The following is a 16380-nucleotide window of genomic DNA, read 5'->3' on the forward strand; positions in this document are numbered from 1 at the left end:
AAATACAGCAGGGGCCTCCAGAATACCGAGTCAAAATTGCTCTGAGTGCGAGAGGTTGCTTACACTTGATTAAAGCGTTGAAATGACTTGACTAAAAAAACAAAAGCAAAAAAAAACTTACAATTACAACTTACAATTTTTGCAACGTAACAATTTGGGGGATTCTGGTCGTCAAATGATGCATATAAAGGTAAAATTTCGAGTGTTAATCTGTCTGAATATAGCGAGATTATGTATGACTTGCTCTTCTGTAGGAATCCCATACAATTTGTTCCGATTGTTCCATTTATACTTTGTGAGGCCTTGTTGCAAAGTGCTTTGCACAGAACTATCATAAGTTGTGTTGTAGATGAATCTGTTGGTGGAGGTGTTGCTAAAGTAGAGTATGTCGATGGAACTTCTTGGATGAGTCATGGGAGCATGTGGTGTAACAGCTGTGGTGGGATGGAGGTCTGTCTCATAGTTGTGGATCCCTATGATGTGTTTGTGAAAACAAGCAAGGCATGGGCGGGGAAACGGGCTGTGCAGGCATATGTCTGAAAGAGGAAACAGTGGAGATAACGGTATTCTTAAAGGAGGGCAACCCAGCTCCCAGGATGCAAGATGACTCGTGACAGATGGAGGCAAAAGAAAAGAAAACATTCAGACTGTGTGACAAAGAGCGCGTCAACTCGAAAGACCCATGAAGACCTTTGACCAAGGCTAAAACCATTCATTACAATGAGGCAGAACAAACTCTCAACTTCCATCAAGGATAATAATGTGTGAAAAAAATCTCTGTGAACAGATAAACTCTGATTTAATGTAGCACAAAATTTAAAAAAAATCCCAAAATACGCTGAGAAAACCACATTTGTTAGTGTACTGTGTGGTCAAGGGATGGTTTGCTAGTTCAGGACTTGGATGAGTCATGGAATATAATAAATTTTGCTGCCAGAAAATCCTACAGGCAGCACTGCTAGTGTAGCGGTATATAGTCCTGCCTGTCATGCAGACGGTGCAAGTTTGAATCAATGCCAGTGACGTAATATCCAGTGAATTGGTGCCACGCCATGGATAAAAAAATGGGTCGGTTGCCACAAAAACTATGCGAAACAAATGTGAAATTTTGCCGTGTCACTGTGGTGGTTATGCATTGTTTGAATAAACTGAAATTTGAAGCAACAACCAGAACAACTGGCTGTCAGTTTGTGTCAAAAACATCAATGTTGAATTGATTATCTGAATCATTTGTGTAATTAGAAAACAGGAATGGCTAACCTTTTTTTTTTTTTTTGCATTTTATTTAGTGCTGCCAATTTGCATTGTGTATTCTGACAGGTCAAAAGATTGTTATACAAGAACAAAAACGAAAAAGTGGCTATAGTCATTTATTATCTTTAACAAAAGCATGCTATTGCTCGCTACATGGGTGTGTTTTTTTTTTGCTATCGTTAGCTGGGTGCTTTTATGTGGTGGGCTAAGCTTGAGTTCCCTCTGTGCTAAGTAAGCTCCTTTTTACAAAGAATGAATATCAGTCTACTGTACCTTTATCAATGCTGATCTAATCAGCATAAAGTCAAAATTTAGAGATGAAAAATGAACACTGTTCAAAAAACAATGCTTTAACTATGACTGATTTACATTTTGTGCAATGTATCTGATAATCTGATAATACCCCAAATTATTACTAATACAGTATTTGATATTCAAAGTTTATTTATTCTCTCAATCAGAGACTACTTTTCAGCTTTACCTTCATGAAAGAAAGTGCAATGTACTTTATGGGTCAGCTCTCTTGTGCTTTGTCCTTTCAAGGGTCGCTCTCATCTTGCCCAAACAAATCTACTTCTGTCATTGTGGCCCAAATAAAAGCTATCATATATGAATGATGGACAAAACAATGGGTAAAATTGTACCACGGAAAACGCATTTTAAAAGTGGAGCAACACATATGCGATGCATAGGAATAAATATTGGGAAATCAACTGCTAGCCATTTTGAGGAATTAAAAAGAAGAGAAGCTGAGTGGCAGTGATGTCATTGATGGTGCTGGGTGGTACTCTCTCCCTCCTCCCCTTCTCTCCTCCTCCTATCCCCACATGTGCATCTGTGGCGTCACCGCTAAAGAGCCTGGGAGTGGCAGAGGAGGAAAGGAAGTGGAGGAAAAAAAGAAGAAGGCGGAGGACAAGAAGGTTGAGCAGCTGTGAGCGATTTCCGGGGATTTCCTTTAAATATCCCCGAGCAAGCATCTTGCAGCAGGTAAACTTTATGTTGTCTTTGCAGTGGATGCCCTGAGGGACAATGCAGGGGAGGGGAGGGGGGGGGGGGGGGGGCATTGTTTATTTACCAATTGCAAAGGATTGCTGTCTCTTTGCTCCAGCAAGAGAATTGTTGAAAAATGTATCTTACTCTTTTTTTTTTTTTTTTTTTTTACCTATTGGGTAGGATACTACTTTCTTCTCAGTTTTTTTTTTCTAATTACTATTTAAACTGAACATGTTGGATGGATGGATGGATGGATGGATGGATGGATGGATGTTTGAATGTTCTAATAAGCAAATCATGTTTTAAGCAATTCAAAATCGCATGTGACTTTAAAAACAAGCTGCATGACTAAAAGTAATTGCCCTTAATAAACACAACAACAGAAGGTGGATGTCTGTGTCTTGGGTTTAGGGTAAAAGAAAGCACATTACAGTATTCCCATTGTTCATCCTCTGCAGAGTGGGCCGAAGAGAAGCCATTTGTAAATTGAATTAAACTGGCCTGAGATCAGCCTAAGTGCCAAACATAACAGTGATGGATGTGAAACTGTGTCTGCATGCTTCTAAACAATTCTAAGCAAAACAAAATGCTCACTTGAGCTGATTAACATGCCAATCAAGTCCTGGAAACGTTTTCTATAGTCTGTTCCAAACCTCCAAAACACTAATCCACCCACTTCATACACCCTCTGTGTGTTTGTTAGCATGGCTGAGGGCACAGTGTCTATATCAGAAGTGGAGGCATCTTTTCACAAGTTTGCCGTTCATGGCGACACAAAAGCGACGGGGAAGGAGTTGAATGGCAAGAATTTTGCAAAGATCTGCAAGGACTGTCTGATCATCGACGGCAAGAACGTCACCACCACCGATGTTGACATCGTCTTCACCAAAGTCAAGTAATGTTTTCATTGCTAGGAGACAAAGTCGTCTCAGCCATGAGTCATGACTACACCCTCACAACTGGATGCTCACATATTTACACACATAATCTAACACATTCTCATCTAAAATCTAAAGAACGGCTCTTGCTAGCAGGCCATGAGTTGGCCCCCATTGCTCTGAAGCGCAATTTGCTTTTTCTTTGGCTCTGCATGTTTTATTGTGATTCCTAATAAAGCTTCAGATTAACAGGTTTATTGTGATCAATTAATTACAGTAATGGTTAAAGTGGTCTGTGCTTCAAATTGTTTTATCTATTTTAATCCCTATCTTTATGCTCCTTGTAGGCTGATTTGATCCATTTTTATGCATTGGGATTTATGTGCTTAAGTAGTTTGGGGTTAGAAATCAAATGTCTATTCCAGCCTGACGTGAACGCTGATTGGCTGTCATTGTGTTTGTCTTAACCTGATAGAATCCTGTTGTGCGTGGGAAGGAAAACTTCAAGCAGAAGGAAAACATAAACAATGGACGAGCATAGGAGAGTTGTGGGTCTGATGAATGGAAAATTTAACTGAAAAAAAACCCCGATGGCAGCTTTGATAAGAGTAGTGATAAGCAATCTTTGTAAGGAGGAGCTTGCTTACCACAGAAGCAGCTCAAGTTTAGCCTGCCACATAAATGCAAAGCAGCCAGCTGCAACTGAGATGATAATGTAGCCAGCCATAGCAAAGTTCTTTACCAAACTAAACTCGACAACATCACAAAAAGTCTGCCACCCACAGGACTAATGGTGATTTATTTTAAAAGTGATTTCTAATTATGTGGCAGATAGCAAACAACCATTGGTTGAAATGGTGGTGGCAATTCAAGGCCAGCACTTTTTTGTTGTTGTTGAGCAGACATTTGATCTGCCGCGATAACACGTCATATCTAAATTGAAAATCAATACAAAAATAAACTCAGGTTGTGGGTTATTTCTCACGTATTTTAAGGTGATTTTAAAATGAGATTAATTAAATCAGTTAAATGCATATTTTAAATAATTCCTCAATTTCTGAAGGTCTTGAAAGCACTAATTTGTATGTGGAATTCCGCCAGAGTAGGACACTCCTAGGTGTAGGTGCCACACTAAGATTACACTGCCTATTTCAGGTGCCTCTTTCAATTTCACATTCCTGCATTACAAAGAATAGAACACGACGGTGTATCCATCCTCTGGCACTCAAAAGATTTTCCTCAGAGCAGCCTACAACAGCTTTATATGTATGTTTCCTCAGGTCCAAGTCAGCTCGTGTAATCACATTTGAGCAGTTCATCATGGCCCTGACTGAGCTGGGCCCTAAGCGCTTCAAAGGCAAGAGCAAAGAGGAAGCGCTCCAGCTCCTCTATGGTCTCATTGTTGGCAAGGAGCCTGCCAATGCTGGAATCACTGTGAGTACATTGTCATTAGTTCCACTGAACTCAGGCCTCCTTGTGCGGCTGAAGAGCTCGGTGCTCCAAATGAGGCACGACATAGAAAGGATGAGGATGCTTACCAAGATCAGTAAAATGAAACGTGCTGAATCTCGGTGATGAGACTTTAATATTAATTTGTTACTTCTCTCACCTGGACTTTCTGGTTTGTGTTTGACTCTTCCTAGACAGTTATCTGCGTCCTTATTGCTGACATTTCAGCGGCTGTTGATGCATCAATAGATACGATTGACATCGATATATATATATAGCAGAACTACTAATATAGTTGTGATGCCGCCAGCACATGTACAAATACATACAAAAGTACATTTTGGAAGTACAACAATTTGCCAAAGCTGGTCATAAAATTGTGAGCTGTCGCTGTAGGTTATATCATGTTGATCAGCTGAAATCAATTTACTGTCTTTGCATGAAAACACTTTGAAATCTGATTTTAGCAATAAATTAATCCAATTCTTTATTTGAACACTCTTACTTTTATGTTGTATTAGAGACAGGCAAAAGCGGCAGCTGTGGACAGACTGACCGACACGTCCAAGTACACAGGAACGCACAAGGAGCGATTTGATGAGTCGGGAAAAGGAAAGGGAAAGATTGGACGTGAGGACATCCCGGACACTAGTGGCTACGTGGCAGCTTACAAGGGCAGTGGCTCTTATGATGACAAAGTGAAAGAATCCTAATCCTGAAAACACATAACATGTGATTTTGCCTTTTCGATATTTTAGAATAAAATGTTAATGTGCAAATATTGGCAAGCATATAAACTGAATCTGCGCTTAACTTTGCGCCTTATTATGCAAGTATGAAAAAGCAAAGTGCTCTTATATTTATTCATTATATAATGCATTTCTGTAAGATTATCCTTTAACTGGTGTCAAGTAATGCCACCGGCCTTCTAATTCCAAGTTATTTTGTGGATTGATTGTTAGTTATTGTATTTTGCACCATATAAACAGGAAATAATTATAATCAATGAAAAATAAATCTATGAAAAATAAAATTGTACTCAAACACGAGATATTTTTCTGATTTAAAGGCCAAAGAACACAACTGGTGTAAAGGCTCTGAAACTTGTGAACATAATATTTAACATACTAATTTCCAAGTAACAATAGATACTGTATACTGTATGCCCCCTTGAGGTTGCAAATGGGGAATGGGAATGGGAACGACCCATATTAGTGTATTGCTTGATTGCTGACACAATAGGTCTGGAGCAGCTGTTTACAGTTTTTTTAGACATTTATTAGCTCGAGTTGCACAACACATAGAAAACAAGTGCACAGCAAGTGCATGCGTGTGTATATCACTCCTTTCTGAATACTCACTGTCACTTGAAACCATAGCCGTTATAAAGGTCAGAGAAAAAAAAAAGTTGGCCATACAGTGCTTATTTTGGCGCCTCTGCGTCTCAGTCTAGCCTTTTGTGGCCCGATAAACGTCATGCTTTAGTATACAGATCTACACTGAAAAAAATCATTGTACATGATTAAGATGTGTTCAACTAATATGCAGCATGTTTATTTCCAAGGAATCATCAATAAACCACATTTTAATATTGCATTTTCTACTGGAAAATTGAGCATTTTTTCAGTGTATTCTATAACGACATGAGATGACACAATCTACTTTTACACTGTCACACTGAAGCCATTAAAATGACCTACACTGTCTTTTCAAGAGGATTGCCTACTAGTAATGGACAAGGATGTGCAGCAGGTATAGTTTGGACTGGTTTAATATATGCAACCTAATGTAAATGTAAAAAAAAAGTACCACTATTGCAGTGTCACTGCTAAAATGTGTGTATTTAATGAACTAACATTTCAATAAAGTAATTACTTTTACAACGATAAAACTGGTAGTGTTTTATTTGTTACAAAATCAATTTCCATCCATCCATTTTTCATTTGAAGACCCTACCTTGGGACTTTCAATGTTTTAGTCCATCAAGTTTTACTTTAAAAGTACACAAAGCTTTTTTTTTTTTTTTTAAACACAGTTTCTTTTACTGCTTGTATAAAAACATGAAAAAAATAGTGCCTAAAAATCGAAAGTTGAAGTAGAAAAACAATCACAGGCGCACGGCTGCTTAGCAGTCAGTCAAGAGTGAATCAGAAGATCTGGATGTTTTTTTTTTCTTTCCCACATTCTTTGATTGGTTTGGTGAAGACTCTGTCTACAGGTGTGAATTTAAATGATGAAATGACTGTTTGTGTCCTGTGAGTGGCTGGGGACCAATCCAGGCCCTCAAAATGCTTCTTAAAAAAACCTCTTCTGGGAAAGGCTCCATCACTTGTGCCCTTAATGAGGACAAGCACTATAAAACACAGCTGGATGGATAATTCCATTTACAATGTAATCTATGTATGAGTGATGCTATCAGTTAACCTGACACCTTGACCCAATATCTAACATATACACACAACAAATAGAGCCTTTGTGTGATGGTTATACATCTTGATCCAGTGCGGGGCCTCTTGGGATGCTGCCTCTCGAAAGCAGTTCAAACACGTCCCTCCTCACCTGGATGAAACATTAAAGTGCAACCCTGGTTACACTTTGATCAGATATTGTCGGCATAAAGATTGTTATTCCAGATGACAGATGTCTCCACCCATCCGTGGGAATAAAAACTCAACCCTTGGATGGAAAGAAGCTGGTGCAATACATCTTGGTGTGACTTTTGCTGGAAAGCCTTTTGCGTTGGATTATTGGCAGCGTTTGGGGGGAAATTCCTGAATTGAAAAAAATAAAAAAGTGGGTGACATCACAAAAGGTGAGTATTGTTATTATCATGGAGGATTCAGTCTTACGTAAATCTATGCTACAAAAATTCATATTTTTTACTAGGAAAGATGTCTTTGTCTGAGAATTGTTGATTCGGCTTTTCTTAAATTGGCACAGTCCAATATAAGAGCTCACGTATGTACATGAATAGAAAAAAATATTGCGCCCATATGAGGAAGACTTTTTTTTTTTAACTCTCATTGTTAATCAGTGGAATACTACATCAATACATTTTATATTTTGCCGTTTACATCGGACTTTGCAATTATTTAAGGCAGGATTTGTCATTCAGCTGTTGATTTAGAGCAGCAGTTCTCAAATGGGGGTAGATGTACCCCTGGGTGGATGTGAGACCACTTCAGGGGGTAGATGAGATTTTAGCAGCGAATGAGAAGACCGAATTTAATGCTGTACTGTACCTTTTTTTCAAATCAAGAACAAATTAATTGGAACATCAAGCATCTTGTTGCTATTTTGTATTTTAGTGACACTATTTTCTTTGCCTTAAGTTTAAGTTTTATATGGATGCACATTTTCGCGAGTGACATAATTTTTCAGTAGGTCAGGCAAAAATAAAACGGATGATGTCACACAATCTAGAATGTGGTTGCTAAATAAAATATGCCTAGAGATATGTAGCAGTACAAATGACTGTTCTAAACTTTAATAATTTAGACTCATATGGAACAGCACTCTCTTTTAAGTTTTCTTTTTCTTCCATCCAAAAATCCCTTGCACTTTGAACTACTTAGTTAAACACCAAAAAGGTTGAGAACCACTGATTTAATGTATTGGATTGAGCATTTGTAATGGAAAAATACAAAAAAAGACTAAGACTAAGCTATTTGTGTATGTGCAATGACTAATTTTCCTGGTGGTTATGGAGAAGAACCTACATACAAAATAGAATACATATTCCCGCAATGTTTTTTCTAATTCATTTTTTTCTACCTTCTGTCCATTTCCCTTCAGCTGCGAGATGCATGCTGCTCTAGTATACACTCTTTTTGTCATGAGCCAGTTGTGGCACAGTTCAAGAGGCCAAACCTCCATTGGCAAATTAAAAAAGGCTGCAGGTAAAAATATCCTTCTCTTTTTTTTTTCTTTTTCAAAACAACTTGAAAGCAATTTGATAGATTGTTATTCTACCAATAAACTGTAGTCATCAAATTGCCTGCCTTCTAATGTGGAAAAAGATCAATTATGAGGAGAACTTTTACATGTTTACAAATGAATGTTCTGGTGCATAGTTGTTTAGTCTTTTTGAAACATTGTTGATTTAGAATGATGATCCCTGTGCTAATTTTGATTATTGCAGAGGAACTGGGGGATGAATTGATGTGTGCCGTGTGGGAATGCGAGTGTACCTTCAAGAGACAACGTGGCTGCTGCTGTGCTAGCCTGGACCTCAGAGATCTGGAGGATGACGTCCTGCTCAGGGTGTTGAACATGTCTGTGACTCTTTCCCAGTTGGGAGACAGTATCTTTGAAGTTGTTGGTAATGCTCAAAGTAACTTTTCTCAGCGAGAACTTTAAGTTGTTCGTCGATGAATGAGCCTACCATGGAAGCCATAAAAGTACGTTTTGTTTTTCTCGTCTTTTCTCCGTTTGGACTGCTTGTGTGTCAGGAGGGATGAGGGTTGCATTCACCGCTTATTTGAGCCGCCAATCCAGCTGCCTTGGGCCTTTCACCAAAAACAGTCTCATCCCTTATGATGACATCATCCTAAATCATGGAAGTGGATTCAATCCAGCTCTTGGTAAAAGTAGCACTGATTCATACTGACTGTCATAATGTGTAAATTTGCTGGCACATCATTAGATTACCAAATGATTTACGGCCTGTAAATTACATAATTTATTTCAAAACTCCCTTTTACTCCAGGCATCTTCACAGCACCTCGCCCGGGCCTCTACTCCTTCTCCTACTCTGTCTACTCCAAGCTGGAAAGGTCGGGAGAGAAGATGTACCACAAGGTGCATCTGATGAAGAACGGAGAGGTGGTAGCCTCTACGTGGGAGGACAACAGAGAAGACTTGGAAGACAGCAGCTCGCAAATAGTATTGCTGTCCCTGAGTCAGGGTAGCCAAGTTTATGTGGAACTGCTGAGCGGCAGGCAGCTATGTGGAAATATCCCAGGCCTGAACACATTTTCAGGTTATCTGCTTTACCCAACGCTTGCTTAACTACAACACTGCATCCTAATGAAGGGTGTTCAGCTCATAAAGGATTGAAAGACGATATGATCACACACATTCTACAGTGTATACAGGGTACAGTGGGCCCCCATGTTACAAGAATAACCCATTGTTAATGTTAAATAGCTAATGTGTTTAGCACCCCAGATAAAAACATCAAAATTGTACATACATATAAAAAATTGGTACCAAAATAGTATAGTAAGTGCTACGTATATATAATATACATGTATACAATCAGAAAACATCATCAATAAAAAATTTTTAGGAAGGCTTTATTGACCTTTGAGTGGCACTTCTTATGCCTATATTCCCTAGAAAGGATAGTCTAGGCTAGGCTAGCTTCATATTTCTCGATTATCTCCAGCTTCGTTTCCATATACATTTTCTTCTTACTTATCTCTTAAACGTCACTAGCAATCTTGGGACCCATGGCTAACCCATTCAAGTTTGAATTAAGCAGTATAAAGCAATATAAAGACGGGATTGTAACCACTCATGATAGAACAAAGCTTTACCATTCTGCCATTTTGAAACGAGTGAGGCTGACCAGTAGCATACCATTTTAGTGATGCATTGCATGGAGGCATTGACAGCAACAGAAAATAAGTGCAATTACCTAGAAACGCCTGCAGATGAAGACAAAACAACACAAATACAGCCAACCCACATAGGCTCAGGACAGTTGTTTTTGTTGCAAGGCGGGTAAAATAGTTAAATAGGGGATGAAAAAACTCAGTATTCCACATCGCAACATGAAAAAAAAATGTAAGCCAGGGATGCTGTAACATGGGGGTCCACTGTATAGTTAAATGACTAGACCATACCATTTCTGGGTAGGGAGTTATGTCCAGTCTCAATCAGCCAACATAACCGCAACATAGACAAAACAAGAACTCTACTCAACAATATTGTAAACAGGCTTTTTTTTATAGTTCCTGGAATATTTTATAAGAGGCCGCTACAATCAACATTCTACAGTGAGGAGAGTGGTTAGATTGCATAATTTGATGGGTTTTTGCTTGACACTAATTGCATGAAAGCAGTCATAAATGGATTTCAAGTTGGGGAACGTGATCAACCATGTATCTAAATATCTGGGGATCCTACCAGCGACAATTGAGAAAGACATACAATCAGCTCTCTGGAAATTGTTCGGTCTCATGCAGGTGTTCATGTTGGTGTCCTGTGGCTTGTAGCATCTGCCAAATTTGCTTGTAAAATGGCACTCAAGAATCGGGTTGCTCTCTGGAAAGCATGTCAAAAGAAGAAGGCACGCATTTCTATTTCAACTTGAAACAATTCTTAAATAATTATTACAACGTCTTGACTAACATGCTTGGCTCAGTCATTCCTCGGGGATCAAGAGACACCATCCGGAAACAGCTTGCGAGAGATCAGTTGAGAATCAGATGCTTGGTTTACAGACGCATATTTACAATATGAAGCACCTAACAGGTTTTGTTGATTATGTAATTTTACGGTTGATGGCACTTCAAAGTTGCGCTGTTGGAGTTGCTCGATTGGAAGACATTTTTCAATGGGGATAGGAGGCGTTGCTGATTGAAAGTCACAAAAGGAATCTTTTCACAATCATATGATCACCTCATTTGCATGTAAGATTTAGGGGCTCGGGGTTAGTTTCACCCCCTTTCGACACCGTTGCAGAAAAGTCAAAGTCTTGTCTGATGAGCAAGAACCAACGAACCCCAGAACAAACCAGGAAAGATTTCGAGAATCAACAGACTTTTATAATGGTTGACTATGAGGTTCATTCTTTGTGGGGTCGACAAATTCTTAATATGTCACAAAAAATGGAATTCAATTACAATGCAAACATCTACGATGCATGAAGAGATTACTGGAGTCATCAAAAATCGAGGTAAAACACAATAGGTGCTTTGTCAAAGTAGGATATAAATACTAGAATTCTACTAAACCCCTGAAGCCAGTCAGCAGTGCCAATCAAGTTTAAATTAGCTTCATGATGTCAGATTCACTTAACTCGGCCAAAAATCAGCCTGCTATTATTTTGCGAAAAGCAGTTCTAGAAATGTAGTTGAATTTGTTTTAATATTTTATTTAATATTCTTCTCGACAAAGTGAGTGTCCAACAGCCCAACTCATTCGGTTCAGACAAGCACCAAACAACATTTTCTCTGCATGTGTAATATTATGGTTTACATAATGATTGAGCATGCTAGCAAGCGATCATTGCCAAAAATAATGAAAAGTCAAATGAAAGACGGCGTGCGCATGCTGCAATGAGCTGCATTAGGGACAAGTCTTCAAATGATTTGACCACCAATGCTTTAAACACACGCTGTCTGCTTTAGTGTTCCTCCGAGTGTTGTTTGCTGTTGCTGTTTACGTAAAACGGTAGAACATTTGGTTTTGATAATGAATCATAATGACTGGCATAATTGTCAGGATTTTGCCACACCTGCTACTAAGGTTTATGGGTCAATTGATGAATGTGCTGTAAAATGTGACATGAAGCCAGAGTGCTGTTATGGCTACAAGCACAAATTAACAACGCTAAAAATGCACAAAATCCACATGTGCAAGCTCCAGCTCAAGGCCTTATATAAATGGCATAGCCAAGTACTCATACTGTGAAGACATTATTTACAATGGACTATTGCACAGTAATATTTAAAATGAACAATCGTTTTGAAGCACAATAGAGTATATGTGAATTATAAGGGCCAGAAAAGGAGGATATTTGGTTTTCAAAATTCTTGAATCATTTCTCACTACATAATCATCACATTTTGTAATAAACTATCAGAGGCTTAATATTTTAAACGGCAAAATGGCAAAACCACATCAGCAACATTTATACAGTTTGCCTTTATTTCTCATCATTATCAAGTGACAATCTTTTCAAGTAATGATATAAAAATGTATAATTAAAAACCTAAAGGCTCAATTTGCTTAGTTTACAGATTAATGATTTATGATTTATTGGGTGTTTACAATACTCTCAGCCTACTCATAGCAGCAGGGTTGCAGGTAACATGGTTACTTATGTAAATCAGTAAAGGAAAAAAAAAAAGGTCTTCTGATAATATGCATAACGGGGGTTGATGAAACGTCCAACCAAGGTTAACTATGTTATGAAAATATGACAAATAGAAAAAGGACATTCTTTTGCTCTACCTAAAGTTTTCTACAAGTGTTTTGATGTTCTTTTATCATGCTAAAATGATTCTGGTAACATCAACCAAGCATGCTGTAGACACAGATTTCTTGAATAATCATTTAAAATATTTGTTCATTCAAACAAATGATCCCACGGTTATAAGAGACACCAATTAAACAATACAAACAAAATCAAAATTGTATTTCATTTTAACTGTTTTGTTTGAAATTCTGTATGGCCAGTGGTACTCCAAACGTATTTGGTATATTTAAAACTATGTTCATATATTCTTTTCTCCCAGTTATTTTTAGATTTGGTCTTAGGACAACACATTTACTCAGAATTGGCACGTTTTAGTATTTTGTTTGTGGATTATTTAAAATTTCACATAAAATATCGCCAAATTCTGAAAAAACTCGAAAACCTTTCTGCATCTAACTAAACAAGTTTTATACTTGCTGAATATGTCACAATGAAGGCGGAAGAAGGAACTGGAACTGGTTGATGTAAATCACTATAAAAAGACAAGCAACACTAAGGTGTGTCAAAAATTGCGATCAGTACAAATAGAACCCGCAAGCTTCAGCGAAGTTACACGAGGTCTTAAACATGCATGGAAAGGGTTTTCGTATGTAACAGGCATTGTCTTGAAAATCTGGGCAAACTGGCCAGCATCGGGGTCATTCATTTTGAAGGGTTCCATTATCTATCCATCCAGAAGTCTGAATTCCCCGAGAGTCAGCTGGAATAAAGAGCAGCTCCCTGCTATTCGATAAGCGGTGGAAAAACTGGCACAATCTCTTCCCTCATTTCAGTAACCGAATAGCAGAATTGCATGTCATTTTTATTTTGCTTTCCCAATGTCAATAAAAACACTGAGCTAAAATTGTGGGGCTTTTTTTGTTGTTTATTTTCTGTGCAGATTCTCAGTCATCCTGTTCATGGTATTCCACAAAGGTTGTATTCAAGAAAAGTGGACCTTACATGTTTGTTTCATTTCTGAAAGATCTGGGGCATTCTACCACTCAACAAAAACTAACTTTACTCCAAAAGTGAGACTTGGTTTATAGCCTGTCAATTTCTGGGTAAACATATGGAATTCTTTTCAAGAATTTTATAAATCCATTTGGATTAGTCAGAGAAAAAAAACGATGTACACATTCAGAAGCATTATCATCATTTTGTTGATTTATAATCACTGGCTCTGGATTCATTAAAAAAAAAGTGCTATTAACCCTAAATCAAATGCTTTATGACAGGCTAGAGGCAGGCTTCTGCACAAGATTTTGTTGTTGTTTTTTCAAATTTACGTTTTTTTTATTTTTAGAACATATCTGGCAGTACACTTTAGTTGTTTTACAAGTCGACATGTGGAAATATGTAACGTCCTCAGTCGAAGTGAATTGAACTGCTGACTCTGTGGCCTTTCAGTGTGTAGTTTGCTTGCTTCTTCCTCCATTCCTGTGTAGGTTCATGTGGGGTCAATTTTTAGTCAGTTCCATACACTAGGACACTGAAACAAGATCTGGATTTGGCCCTAGCACCTATACATTCGCCTCCCAGAGCTTGTCAGGGAAGATTAGATTAAAAAAGAAAAACGTCTCTGTGCATTGTAGTTGATGTGACAAAACAAAGTACTGTACAGTACTATTACCTGGGGCAAGAGCCAAGAACCAAAGACAATTAAATTGAACCGCCATGTCAATTTTGTGTTCCCATGCACTTTCTTCTTGTGCCTGCCAATGGGAAGTGAGTAATGTACCCCTTTTAGAACTTAAGTTTGAGTGTCAATTGTGATGTGATTGTCTGTATTGGCTGTGAAACATGTCCCCAACAGATGGCAGCATTGTTAAACAATTTGGTTCGGCTGGTTAATGCTGCATCGCTTGGATTTAATTTAAAAGCATTTGTTAAACTCAGGCATAGTTTTAATTACACTGAAATAAGTTTGGGGAGATAGGGCTGTCGGAAAGATATTCTAGAAGAGGGGAAAGGGTGAGAAGATTTCCCTCAAAAAGATCAATATGTCACAATGACCAAGGTTATATATGTGTAGTAGATTTGAGTAAGGGTTCACAAAAACAACATACTGAAAGGATATTGAAGTAGTTGGCATCATACCTGCAGGTCCGACAGAAAGCCAAGAGGAGTGCAGACGTGGAAGGTTGGTGGAGAATGAAAATGTTTTGCTCGGAGAGCATTCCTTGGAGAATGACAGAGGAAATAGAGATTGGAAAGAGAATAGGCTGAGGGGAGCTAGATGGTGAGCGAGGATGTGGAAGAGGCGATATAAAGAGCCAGAAGTGTTACCTAGAGGTGATGGAAAATATGTAGGGGGCAAAACATTAGAATATGTGGGAAAACAGATTTGGGGGTGTGAGTTGCAAATGAAAGTGTGTGGTGTGTTGTGGTGTGGTGTGGCTTAGTGTGGTGTAGTGTGGTGTAGGCTCACAAATAAAGAACAGGTTCAATGGAGGAAAAGGTAATTGAAGGAGGAACGCGGAAAAGGATGTGTGAAGAACTGGAAATGTGTACAAATAGGAAGAAGCCTTAGCAAAAGGGAGCTGAAAAATAGGAACTGCAAACTTGTTACAAGTAAGAAATTGTGAAAACAAGAGAGGGACACAAGACATTAGAGAGTAAAAAGTGAGGAAGATTAGCTTGCTGTGGAATTCTTAAACTTTATCCCAGAAAATATATGATGCCTATCGCAGAGGTCTTGTTTACATCAAAGTGATTTGAATACCAGCAGGCGCATCTTCATAACCTGACTAACGCGCCAAAGGAGCAATTACTGCAAGCATTACCATAGAAACAGAAGTTGCCCAAATCACGCTGACAGTAAACTAGATACGCATCAGAGGCATTAGTGGTTCTCCAGAGAGGAGTTTGGAGGAAGGTTGCCACAAGCTGCGGGACAGAGACGGTGTTTATTTTCGAACAAGTATTAATAAATACAACACGCATCCTATTATTGTGGGATATCTTGTCCCTCACCCCCCACCTACACCCATATAAGGATGATACTTATTGGATCATAAATCTCGTACCTACCTTGATACAACTTCAAAGCATGTGTACGACCCATCCGTTGGCATTTGACTTATGACGCTTTAGACTGGAGAGACATGAAACAGCCTGGAGTGCAATTGCCTTTAAAATTTGTCTTCTTCTGCCTGGTGGGAAAAATAGATGGGAATTTACAATCGTGGTGATATTTTTTTATGATCTCATCATTGGTTTTAAAAAGTATAGAGACTTTGTCAGATCAATATACAGAGCAATCTGAAGACACATTACAGTGAATGCCGGGTCAGTATTTGGCAATCTCACCTAGTGAAGAAAGACCATGTGGCTATACACCAACTTCTCTCCCATTTGGAACTCCTCCTTTGATTGTTTTGGCTTGAGAAGAGTTACAAGGAAAATCGCAGAAAGCCACCAAAAATTTGGCTTCGGTTGTGGCTGTGATTTGATTTCCACAATGTTATTGTTAGCCACAACAGCCCCATTTAAAGCCACTTTGGACAATAAAGGATAGTTGTGAGATAGTGTTGACGTGGCAGAATGGCCAAAGCATGGCACATTTTAATTGCTGTCAATGGCTGACGAGATCTTCAAATTGTCAAAACATTTTCC

The 16380-nt window shown here is 38.5% G+C and overlaps 2 protein-coding genes across 2 annotated transcripts; both read left to right on the forward strand.

Moving 5' to 3' along the window:
* The first annotated feature begins 2096 nt into the window (after positions 1–2096).
* Positions 2097–6459, forward strand: tppp2 (tubulin polymerization-promoting protein family member 2). Its single transcript, XM_088419567.1, has 4 exons — positions 2097–2241; positions 2951–3142; positions 4406–4559; positions 5096–6459. The coding sequence occupies exons 2-4, from the start codon at positions 2952–2954 to the stop codon at positions 5285–5287; spliced, it is 537 nt and encodes a 178-aa protein (XP_088275693.1). The 5' UTR covers positions 2097–2241; position 2951; the 3' UTR covers positions 5288–6459.
* Positions 6460–7726: 1267 nt separating this feature from the next.
* LOC148421215 (cerebellin-1-like) lies at positions 7727–9584 on the forward strand. The gene is made up of 5 exons (XM_088419184.1): positions 7727–7812; positions 8370–8473; positions 8716–8895; positions 9026–9157; positions 9283–9584. The coding sequence occupies exons 1-5, from the start codon at positions 7727–7729 to the stop codon at positions 9582–9584; spliced, it is 804 nt and encodes a 267-aa protein (XP_088275310.1).
* Positions 9585–16380: the final 6796 nt, after the last annotated feature.

This window comes from Hippichthys cyanospilos, chromosome 7 (assembly GCF_059441005.1).
Source record: "Hippichthys cyanospilos isolate Australia breed blue-spotted pipefish chromosome 7, RoL_Hcya_1.0, whole genome shotgun sequence".
NCBI classification, from domain to species: domain Eukaryota; kingdom Metazoa; phylum Chordata; class Actinopteri; order Syngnathiformes; family Syngnathidae; genus Hippichthys; species Hippichthys cyanospilos.

What these genes read in the sequence shown, in the direction of transcription:
- tppp2 (XM_088419567.1), top strand. Translation starts at nt 2,952, where the DNA reads ATGGCTGAGGGCACAGTGTCTATATCAGAAGTGGAGGCATCTTTTCAC. An exon ending in ATCGTCTTCACCAAAGTCAA is followed by an intron (nt 3,143 to 4,405) that starts GTAATGTTTTCA and finishes ATGTTTCCTCAG; the next exon opens with GTCCAAGTCAGCTCGTGTAA. An exon ending in CTGCCAATGCTGGAATCACT is followed by an intron (nt 4,560 to 5,095) that starts GTGAGTACATTG and finishes ATGTTGTATTAG; the next exon opens with AGACAGGCAAAAGCGGCAGC.
- LOC148421215 (XM_088419184.1), top strand. Translation starts at nt 7,727, where the DNA reads ATGTACCCCTGGGTGGATGTGAGACCACTTCAGGGGGTAGATGAGATT. An exon ending in CAAATTAAAAAAGGCTGCAG is followed by an intron (nt 8,474 to 8,715) that starts GTAAAAATATCC and finishes TGATTATTGCAG; the next exon opens with AGGAACTGGGGGATGAATTG. An exon ending in TGGATTCAATCCAGCTCTTG is followed by an intron (nt 9,158 to 9,282) that starts GTAAAAGTAGCA and finishes CTTTTACTCCAG; the next exon opens with GCATCTTCACAGCACCTCGC.